Source organism: Phoxinus phoxinus, assembly GCF_949152265.1.
Source record: "Phoxinus phoxinus genome assembly, chromosome: 12".
Classification (NCBI taxonomy): Eukaryota; Metazoa; Chordata; class Actinopteri; order Cypriniformes; family Leuciscidae; genus Phoxinus; species Phoxinus phoxinus.
The window spans coordinates 2,880,692-2,892,325 of record NC_136887.1 but is presented as its reverse complement, the minus strand read 5'-3'; the positions used below and the strand labels follow the sequence as shown (position 1 = coordinate 2,892,325).

Below are 11,634 nucleotides of genomic sequence, written 5' to 3'. Positions count from 1 at the left end.
ACTTTTATGATGGACAGATGCACTTTTATGATGGACAGATGCACTTTATGATGGACAGATGCACTTTTATGATGGACAGATGCACTTTTATGATGGACAGATGCACTTTTATGATGGACAGATGCACTTTTATGATGGATATATGTACTTTTATGATGGATATATGTACTTTTATGATGATAGATGCACTTTATGATGGACAGATGCACTTTTATGATGGACAGATGCACTTTTATGATGGACAGATGCACTTTTATGATGGATATATGTACTTTTATGATGGATATATGTACTTTTATGATGGATATATGTACTTTTATGATGATAGATGCACTTTATGATGGACAGATGCACTTTTATGATGGACAGATGCACTTTATGATGGACAGATGCACTTTTATGATGGACAGATGCACTTTTATGATGATAGATGCACTTTTATGATGGATAGATGCACTTTTATGATGATAGATGCACTTTTATGATGGATAGATGCACTTTTATGATGGACAGATGCACTTTTATGATGGACAGATGCATTTTTATGATGGACAGATGCACTTTTATGATGGATAGATGCACTTTTATGATGATAGATGCACTTTTATGATGGACAGATGCACTTTTATGATGGATAGATGCACTTTTATGATGGACAGATGCACTTTTATGATGGACAGATGCACTTTTATGATGATAGATGCACTTTTATGATGGATAGATGCACTTTTATGATGGATAGATGCACTTTTATGATGGACAGATGCACTTTTATGATGGATAGATGCACTTTTATGATGGACAGATGCACTTTTATGATGATAGATGCACTTTTATGATGGATAGATGCACTTTTATGATGGACAGATGCACTTTTATGATGGATAGATGCACTTTTATGATGATAGATGCACTTTTATGATGGACAGATGCATTTTTATGATGGACAGATGCACTTTTATGATGATAGATGCACTTTTATGATGATAGATGCACTTTATGATGGACAGATGCACTTTTGTGATGGACAGATGCACTTTTATGATGGACAGATGCACTTTTATGATGGACAGATGCACTTTTATGATGATAGATGCACTTTTATGATGGACAGATGCACTTTTATGATGGACAGATGCACTTTATGATGGACAGATGCACTTTTATGATGGACAGATGCATTTTTATGATGGACAGATGCACTTTTATGATGATAGATGCACTTTTATGATGGACAGATGCAGTCTATGATGGACAGATGCACTTTTATGATGAACAGATGCACTTTTATGATGGACAGATGCACTTTTATGATGGATAGATGCACTTTATGATGGATAGATGCACTTTTTTTTGATGGATAGATGCACTTTTATGATGGACAGATGCACTTTTATGATGGACAGATGCACTTTTATGATGATAGATGCACTTTTATGATGGACAGATGCACTTTTATGATGGACATATGCACTTTTATGATGGACAGATGCACTTTATGATGGACATATGCACTTTTATGATGGACAGATGCACTTTTATGATGGACAGATGCACTTTATGATGGATAGATGCACTTTTATGATGGACAGATGCACTTTTATGATGGACAGATGCACTTTTATGATGGACAGATGCACTTTTATGATGGACAGATGCACTTTTATGATGGACAGATGCACTTTTATGATGGATAGATGCACTTTTATGATGGACAGATGCACTTTTATGATGGACAGATGCACTTTATGATGGACATATGCACTTTTATGATGGACAGATGCACTTTTATGATGGACAGATGCACTTTTATGATGGATAGATGCACTTTATGATGGACATATGCACTTTTATGATGGACAGATGCACTTTTATGATGATAGATGCACTTTTATGATGGACAGATGCACTTTTATGATGGATAGATGCACTTTTATGATGGACAGATGCACTTTTATGATGGACAGATGCACTTTTATGATGATAGATGCACTTTTATGATGGATAGATGCACTTTTATGATGGATAGATGCACTTTTATGATGATAGATGCACTTTTATGATGGACAGATGCACTTTTATGATGGATAGATGCACTTTTATGATGGACAGATGCACTTTTATGATGATAGATGCACTTTTATGATGGATAGATGCACTTTTATGATGGACAGATGCACTTTTATGATGGATAGATGCACTTTTATGATGATAGATGCACTTTTATGATGGACAGATGCATTTTTATGATGGACAGATGCACTTTTATGATGATAGATGCACTTTTATGATGATAGATGCACTTTATGATGGACAGATGCACTTTTGTGATGGACAGATGCACTTTTATGATGGACAGATGCACTTTTATGATGGACAGATGCACTTTTATGATGATAGATGCACTTTTATGATGGACAGATGCACTTTTATGATGGACAGATGCACTTTATGATGGACAGATGCACTTTTATGATGGACAGATGCATTTTTATGATGGACAGATGCACTTTTATGATGATAGATGCACTTTTATGATGGACAGATGCAGTCTATGATGGACAGATGCACTTTTATGATGGATAGATGCACTTTATGATGGATAGATGCACTTTTATGATGGATAGATGCACTTTTATGATGGACAGATGCACTTTTATGATGGACAGATGCACTTTTATGATGATAGATGCACTTTTATGATGGACAGATGCACTTTTATGATGGACATATGCACTTTTATGATGGACAGATGCACTTTATGATGGACATATGCACTTTTATGATGGACAGATGCACTTTTATGATGGATAGATGCACTTTTATGATGGACATATGCACTTTTATGATGGACAGATGCACTTTATGATGGATAGATGCACTTTATGATGGATAGATGCACTTTTATGATGGATAGATGCACTTTTATGATGGATAGATCATGCACGTTTATGATAGATAGATAGATGCACTTTTATGATAGATAGATAGATGCACTTTTATGATAGATAGATAGATGCACTTTCATGATAGATAGATGCACTTTTATGATGGATAGATGCACTTTTATGATGGACATATGCACTTTTATGATGGACAGATGCACTTTTATGATGGAAAGATGCACTTTTATGATGGATAGATGCACTTTTATGATGGACGGATGCATTTTAATGATGGATAGATGCACTTTTATGATGGATAGATGCACATTTATGATGGATAGATGCACTTTTATGATGGACAGATGCACTTTTATGATGGATAGATGCACTTTTATGATGGACAGATGCACTTTATGATGGACATATGCACTTTTATGATGGACAGATGCACTTTTATGATGGATAGATGCACTTTTATGATGGATAGATGCACTTTTATGATGGATAGATGCACTTTTATGATGGACAGATGCACTTTTATGATGGATGGATGCACTTTTATGATGGATGGATGTATTTTTATGATGGATAGATGCACTTTTATGGTCTTCAAAATAGAAACGGCCATTTACTGCCATTATAAAGCCTGGAAGAGCCAGGACTTTTTTTTTTATATAACTCTGATTGTGTTCGTCTGAAAGAAGAAAGTCATATACACCTAGTATGAGTTTAGGGTGAGTAAATCATGGGCTAATTTTCATTTTTGGTTGAATTAACCCTTTAATTATGAAAACTGATCCCTTACACATGATAATTGATTCACCTACTTTTTCAGCATGGCTCCTCTGTGCTTGTGTTCAAACCTCTCCAGCTCATCTGATGCCAACACCATCCCACTGTCTGTCTGGCTGTCCTGTACACATACACACACACACACGTATGAAACCATACAGATCCTGACATCCTTCAGCCAATATGACTCGATATACTGGAGGTCTCGGTCGTACATGATGTGTCTTGTGTGATGTCATTTCCAGAGGAAGTTCCTCGAAGGTCTTGACTCGCGCGTGACACGTGCTCGAGGCTCCCACCATGATGCACCCCGAGAACGGCACGCAGTTGTAATATCTGGGCACACAGAAGCATGTAGATTCATAAGTCTGCAATATTTTGGTCTTGAGATGCTACCAAGATATGTTTTTACTGGTTTCAGGAAAGGTAATAGCACACCTCTCTTCAATAAGACATGATTTATCATTCAAAGATATTCTTTTAGGTTTGTTCAAATCCCTACTAACATTCATAATAATAATAATAATTCATAATAAGACAATGTATTACAAATAATAAACGTATCAAATATGATCATCAGGCTTTTGAGGAAGGTTTATTGGTTCATCTCAATCATCATTGTCTTGTATTGCATTATATGTTTTAAAACTACAAATCATAAAACTAAGCATCATCTTACTAAGACATTATTGGCAGATATAGAGCGACGACTAATATTTATATGCATTTTGTAAGATCTCATTGATTTTTATTACAAGCATCAGAATTTCATCTTACTTTTTGTCCATATAAATATCAGCATCTGCAGCAAACTGCATATAACAGAGCTGTTTTTCCTCCATACTCTCACTATATCCGAATATGTGAGCCATAAAACTTTTATGGAAACGTTTAAAAGTTTCCGGCCATTATGTCCTGCCGGTCAGGAACACTAGCCGTGATGAAGTGATGAAGTGAGATGTACCGTGAGGACAGTGTGTTGCAGGCCAGTCTGATCTCCTCCTGTGAGGCCGGTCGAGAGGACGCTTGTGAGAAGCCGTCGTCCTCTGAACTCTGAGACACATTGAACGGGATTTCCTAAGAAAACAGACAATGCATTTCAGTTCATCACTAAACAGATGAGCCAACACATTATGACCAGCATACACTCTTACTGTGTGTTGGGACACATTCCTCTGAACTGAATAATGTGTGTCCTCTTTCTTTTCGTGAAATAACGGTAAACCGCTTTATTTCTGTGTGACTAATGTGCAATCTTGACACAAGTTAATTCATTATGATCAATGTATCACTTTTTAGTGTAAACCTGTGGTAAAACATCGACGCTTGGGTTTTAAATCTTCAAGTAAACTACAAAAATGCCAGCAAACGGTCGCTTTATGTTTGTTTTGTGATCTCGCTGTTTCCAGTGATTTCTTTCTGATTAGTTTTCTTATCAAACTTCCATCTGAAATTCCATTAGTTGGTGAAATGACGGGTTAGTGTGACGTTGTTCCAGAGAGGTGTGTTACGGTGTGTTTTAGTGAAGCGCTGCAGCTTCTGGCCCGACGGTGGAAACGCAGTGTGTTTTGAGCTCGGTGCTCCAGGCCCGAGGCTATTGGCCCATTTAAAAAATGGAATTGTCGATGCTGCCACGCCCCCATGTCACGTTCGGTCAGCTTGTCAAGCGGAGAAAAACACGCGTGTTGAAGTGCTGCGAGTCAAGGGACTTTCACACAGGACGCGGAAAGCCGCGGCGCTGCGCTATGAAACCCATTCATTTCAATGGCTTGCCCCGCGCGAGGACGTTTTGTTGCTGCGTCGAGCCGTTGCTGCCGGGCGCCGCGTGTACACTCATAGAGAATGATGTGTTCGAATTTTAAAGACGTGGCGCTGCGCGGCGTATAGATTTATCTGTTAAACCAACAGCTGTTTGTTTGTTTTGTTGTGAACTTGAATGTCATCTTCTGTGAAGAAGACTGCAGTTACAAAAGAGAAACTAGATGGCAGGTTATTTTGCTTAAGTTTCCAATTGATTGAAGATATAAGTTTTTTATACGCTCCTGAGAGGTGGAGCTGGGGAGGGAGGAGGGTAATGATCTCCTGAGAGGTGGAGCTGGGGAGGGAGGAGGGTAATGCGCTCCTGAGAGGTGGAGCTGGGGAGGGAGGAGGGTAATGCGCTCCTGAGAGGTGGAGCTGGGGAGGGAGGAGGGTAATGCGCTCCTGAGAGGTGGAGCTGGGGAGGGAGGAGGGTAATGCGCTCCTGAGAGGTGGAGCTGGGGAGGGAGGAGGGTAATGCGCTCCTGAGAGGTGGAGCTGGGGAGGGAGGAGGGTAATGCGCTCCTGAGAGGTGGAGCTGGGGAGGGAGGAAGGTAATGCGCTCCTGAGAGGTGGAGCTGGGGAGGGAGGAGGGTAATGCGCTCCTGAGAGGTGGAGCTGGGGAGGGAGGAGGGTAATGCGCTCCTGAGAAGTGGAGCTGGGGAGGGAGGAGGGTAATGCGCTCCTGAGAGGTGGAGCTGGGGAGGGAGGAGGGTAATGCGCTCCTGAGAGGTGGAGCTGGGGAGGGAGGAGGGTAATGCGCTCCTGAGAGGTGGAGCTGGGGAGGGAGGAGGGTAATGCGCTCCTGAGAAGTGGAGTTGGGGAGGGAGGAGGGTAATACGCTCCTGAGAAGTGGAGCTGGGGAGGGAGGAGGGTAATGCGCTCCTGAGAGGTGGAGTTGGGGAGGGAGGAGGGTAATACGCTCCTGAGAAGTGGAGCTGGGGAGGGAGGAGGGTAATGCGCTCCTGAGAGGTGGAGCTGGGGAGGGAGGAGGGTAATGCGCTCCTGAGAGGTGGAGCTGGGGAGGGAGGAGGGTAATGCGCTCCTGAGAGGTGGAGCTGGGGAGGGAGGAGGGTAATGCGCTCCTGAGAGGTGGAGTTGGGGAGGGAGGAGGGTAATGCGCTCCTGAGAGGTGGAGCTGGGGAGGGAGGAGGGTAATGCGCTCCTGAGAAACGCGATCGCTGCTGATAATGCTGAAGGAGTTATATATGTATACAGTGATAGGTATTCCTATAGAGACGTGGATCAGCTGAGAGTCACTGATGCGAGCTGGACTAACGTGACCTGCCAGAACTGATGCTACGCTTGATACGGTAAAGTGTAGCGCTCAGATATTATTATACTGGATGTGGTGTTTTTTCCTCACCGGTAGACTGTTCTCCTGCAGCAGATCTCCCAGGATCTCCACCAGAGCCGGAAACATGGGTCTCTCCCTGGGCTCGCCCTGCCAGCAGGCCAGCATGATGCCGTATCTGCCAGAACACACGTCACACGTCAGAGCACGCTCACACAAACAGAAGCATAGTGTCGCCCAGATCCGGCACACATCCGGGTTGTCTGCACCAGCTGTGGGCCCGATCTGGACCGACACTATGCTTCTGTCTGGGTAAGTTGTGATGAAGCGGGATAAGCATCAGATCTTGTCTTCTGTATTTTGGCGTACATCCGAAATGTAATGAATTGAAACATAATGTAGGGCAGTGCATGGGTTGCTGATTGTATGTTGAGATGTGTGTGTTGCATGGACAATCACTCGCGGTAAGATCTAACATGCATTTACAACATTTACTAACATGAATTTAACAACTTTAATAACCACATTAGCAATGCTCTTGCACATACAGAACTCCCTGACCAGACAGCAACATAGTGTCGGCCAACATCCGGGCCGTGTGCAATCCATGTGTGCCGGATCTGGGCCGACACTATGTTGCTGCCTGGGCACCGTATCAGTCTGACCAAACACACACAATCATCAGGCCAGCGCTCACATTTCAGGGGACGCGTTGTCCGGTGCCCTCATCCTGGTACCGTCTTTGAGTCGCTTGCAGAAGTCTTCATCGATCTGGAGACCCGGGTATGGAGACGCTCCTGATGGGACAAGGTACAATCAAGACTCCATAGATGTTTAACATGGAGAGCACTGTATGCTGATAGGCACAAGACGCTCACCCAGAGAGAAGATCTCCCAGAGCAGGACTCCGAACGACCAGACGTCACTCTGAGTGGTGTAAAGCTTATCGAAGATGCTCTCCGGAGCCATCCACTTCAGAGGCAGTCTGGCCTGCCGACACAGAGAACACTTCACTGTTGCTCTGAGCTTTACTGCAATGCTGAGTCTCATGTGGGCTCACATTTCACACGTAATGTTATTCTCATGACACTTTAACACTTTTCCAGCCTCATTATAGACTGACCCTGCTGTACACTAGAGATCTTTCTGGATTATGCTCATGCTAGCAGTCGAAGGGTTTCTCTTACATTGCCTTTGCGCACGTAGTCAGGGTCTTTGTAGATGTCACGCGCTAAACCAAAGTCACAGATCTTCACCACGTTGCTCTCGGACAGGAGGATGTTGCGGGCCGCCAGGTCTCGATGAATACACTGCCACAATCAGAGCCAAAGCAAGATCAGCGACCACATCCATACATTACAATAGCTCAGCAAATCTATACTAGAAAGTAAAGTTCATCTGGACCAACTTTCATGTTGGCTTGACAAAGCCTTGTCTGAAAGTTTTACAAGCTTCCTAGTATGTTTTATCATGTTGCTTGAAAGTTGTATCATGTTGTTAGCACTTCTTAGCATGTGTCTATCATTTTTTAGATCGTTGTCAGCATTTTTATTTTGTTGTTAGCATTTTCTAGCATATTTTATCATGTTGTTAAGATGTTTTAGCACATTCCTGGCATGAATTAGCATGATGCTAGCATTATTTAACATGTTCCTAACATGAATTAACATGTTGCTAGCATTATTTAGCATGTTTTACACGTTGCTATCTTGAATTAAATCATTGCTACCATGGTTTAACAGGCTGATAACATGTTTTACCACATTGCTAACATGAATTAACACATTGCTAACATGATGTATCATGTTGTTAGCATGAATTAGCTAATTTCTAACATGAATGAACATTTTGCTAGCATGAATTAAAACGTTGCTAACATGAATGAGTGCATTGCTAGCATGAATTAACACGTTAGAGTGTTTTAACATGCTAATGTTTTAATAAATTGCTAATATGAATTCAAATGCTAGTAGCATGGATTAGCTTGTTAATAACATGTTTTAACACATTGCAAACATGATAAAGTATTAAATACATCACTAACATGATTACCATGTTGCTAGCATGAATTAGCATGCTTGCTAACATGAATTAGCATGCTTGCTAGGATGATTCACATTGCTAGCATGAATTAGCATGGAGCTAGCATGTTTTAGCATGTTGCTAGAATGTATTAACTAAGCTAGTTGCTAGGCTTTTACTAGCGATACACTTAGTAGATTAATAGTACTTTATCAGAGACCTCAAGTTGACCTTTAATGCGTAACCCATTGAGTGTGACTGAGGATCATCAGAGAGGGGGAGCGGGAGTAAGTTATACAGTAATGTACCTTACGAGACGCCAGAAACTCCATCCCTCGCGCGACCTGAAAACTGTAGCATATCAAGTCCTCTATCGTGAGCGGGGTCTTCCAGAGATCATCCACCGCCGCTGGGGAAATATAGAAGAGTTTACATAAGCAAGCAGTCAGGAAGGTAATTTAATAAACAATGTGGGTGAGGATTGCTCAGGTGTTAATGATGTTGCTGTTGATTGAAGTCAAAGGAGCGTCCTCAATGTCTGTATGATGTTCTGCTCTCTTAATATGGCTCAGTCCCTCCTTCGGTTTCTCATTAAGCTCTTTATAACCTGTGATTTATGCTGACTTCATGTGTTATGGGAAAAATCCCACTTCCCACTTCTGAAGTCGTACTTCCCACTTCTGAAGTCGTTCTTCCCAGTTCCCACTTCTGAAGTCGTAATTACGAGTTCAAGTGCTTTGTTGTCAAAAACATGAAACCCAGGTTTACTGTAGCATATTTCAAATTCAACTTTCAAATTTCATATCCTTGTGTAAAAATGGTTTAATCTGCATCAAATCTTCACTGACTGAAACAACAAGCATATTAACAAGTTGGCTGTATTTAGATTAAAGAATGAAACCTACAATTTGCTACAGAAATCGTGCTCTACTCTTCTCTGCCATGTGGTGTTAGCCCTTTACGACTCGGAAACTTGGACATCGAAATTATTTCCGAGTTTCCCAGTTGTAATTACAAGTTTCCGACTATGAAAAGTTGCCCTGATGATGCATTTACAATGTTTCCAATAGCACATGACCGCAGCATTACTGTCCGAAGGAAAACATCTTCCCAGACAGCAACATAGTGTCGGCTCAGATCCGGCCCACATCTGGTACGCGGTGAATCCACATGTACCGGATCTGGGCCGACACTATGTTGCTGTCTGGGAGCCCTCTTAATTATTTGTCTATATCTCCGATCACCTATTATCAAGGAATATATTAATTACCCATCAACTATGTTCATGTATGTAAGATGCAGGGCTGTGTAATGTCTCAGTGTATGTGTGTATCTAGTCTCTCACCGCGAGACTGTGCCGCCGCAGGGCTGGTGTTGGAGGAGGTGGACGCCTGATGCTCAAGCTGACCGGCCTGACCCGCTTCTATCATGCGGCGCACCTGACTCTGGGTTTTAGGAGAGCGATCCTGCAAACACAAGCTCATGTTACACCACATCTCATTGGAGCTGCAGTGCTGTTGTAAGAGGAAGCATATATGCATTACATCATGTTATAAAAGTGTGCTCGCTCACCCTGTATGGTAAGAAAAACTCCCTCTTGGCTCGCAGGAAGTTGGAGAGATTTCCATATTTACAATATTCCACTATAACCATGAGAGGACCTGGCAATCAGATCAAGCACAGAGGTTTAGAAAGAAGTATGGAGACAAATACTGAGGGATACAATTAAACCATAATGTTAGACACGAGATGCTAAAACAACATAATCATTCTGCTGGAAGATGGTTCTTGACATCTAACTTTAAAGGACACCCGGTGCAATGCAGTGCCAGGCGCGGCGCAGGAGTGTTTTGCTAGTTTCAGCCGGACACAGATTTCATTTTTACTTCCTGTGCCTCGTTGTTTAAATAGCACCCAAAATACACCCATCACTCATGAAGAGAATAGGGACGACACTTTTAGACCATGCGCCGGGAGCGCAGACCATTTGTCCCGTCAGTAAACTAGCAGAAGTGGATTCTGACGTCCTAACTGCACTTGCACCCTGCGCTTTAGACTATGCGCCTCGTTTACACTGCAGGTCTTCATGCCCAATTCTGATTTGTTGCCTATATCCGATTTTTTTGACCGTCCGTTTACATGTTCTTTCAATTGTGACCCATATCCGATTCATGTGTTTACACTTGACATAGATCTGAAACATCACGCATGCTCAAAGGGGGTTCTTGCACAGATGGATGAACGCGAAATATGCTTGATGCTAGCTCTGCGATATATGTGAAGTTCGCCAAACATGATTTTGAGGCGGAGGAGGACGAAAAGGCCATCATTGCAGAGCCTGTGCATACGCTTCAGTTATTGTGTGCCAGAGAGATCTCAGGACTGGTGGGAACATACAACACGATCTCATGAAAGATATTTTCATGATATTTTATTTCTCGTGCCATTTATACGCCAAAAATAGTTTTTGTGTGCATGATACGTACTGTAAACCCCTTGCGTAGGGTTAGGGGTGTGCGTATTACATGCCATAAAGTGCGTATCATATCAATCAATCAATCAATCAATCAACATTTATTTATACAGCCCTTTACAATACTCAAGGTGAACTAAAGTGCTTTCCAAAAAAACAAAATGTATGCCACAAAGAAAACACAAAATGCCACAACAACTACTATGAATTAAAAAAAAAATCCTGTTTACACGGTCATAGAACACATCCGATCTGTGTCACATATGAGCAAAACATCGGAATTGGGTTACATTTCACTGATAGACAGTGTAAACATGGCCTTAGATCGTTCAAATAGGGTCCTAGCAGTCATATACACAGTAGCTGGTGAT

At 41.9% G+C, this 11,634-nt stretch overlaps 1 protein-coding gene across 4 annotated transcripts in view; it reads right to left on the bottom strand.

Moving 5' to 3' along the window:
* Window positions 1-11,634, bottom strand: part of flt4 (fms related receptor tyrosine kinase 4) — a 110,315-nt gene that overhangs the window by 1,249 nt on the left and 97,432 nt on the right. For 3 of the 4 annotated variants that reach the window (XM_079629737.1, XM_079629739.1, XM_079629738.1), the window contains 10 exons: window positions 10,363-10,451; window positions 10,136-10,256; window positions 9,099-9,199; window positions 7,956-8,078; window positions 7,647-7,758; window positions 7,466-7,565; window positions 6,841-6,946; window positions 4,642-4,754; window positions 3,893-4,013; window positions 3,713-3,798 (listed from right to left, as the gene is read on the bottom strand). In XM_079629737.1, the coding sequence (XP_079485863.1) occupies window positions 3,713-3,798; window positions 3,893-4,013; window positions 4,642-4,754; window positions 6,841-6,946; window positions 7,466-7,565; window positions 7,647-7,758; window positions 7,956-8,078; window positions 9,099-9,199; window positions 10,136-10,256; window positions 10,363-10,451 (1,072 nt within the window). Of the gene's footprint in view, window positions 1-3,708; window positions 3,799-3,892; window positions 4,014-4,641; window positions 4,755-6,840; window positions 6,947-7,465; window positions 7,566-7,646; window positions 7,759-7,955; window positions 8,079-9,098; window positions 9,200-10,135; window positions 10,257-10,362; window positions 10,452-11,634 lie in introns of all 4 variants that reach the window. The other variant, XM_079629740.1, reaches the window with a different exon arrangement.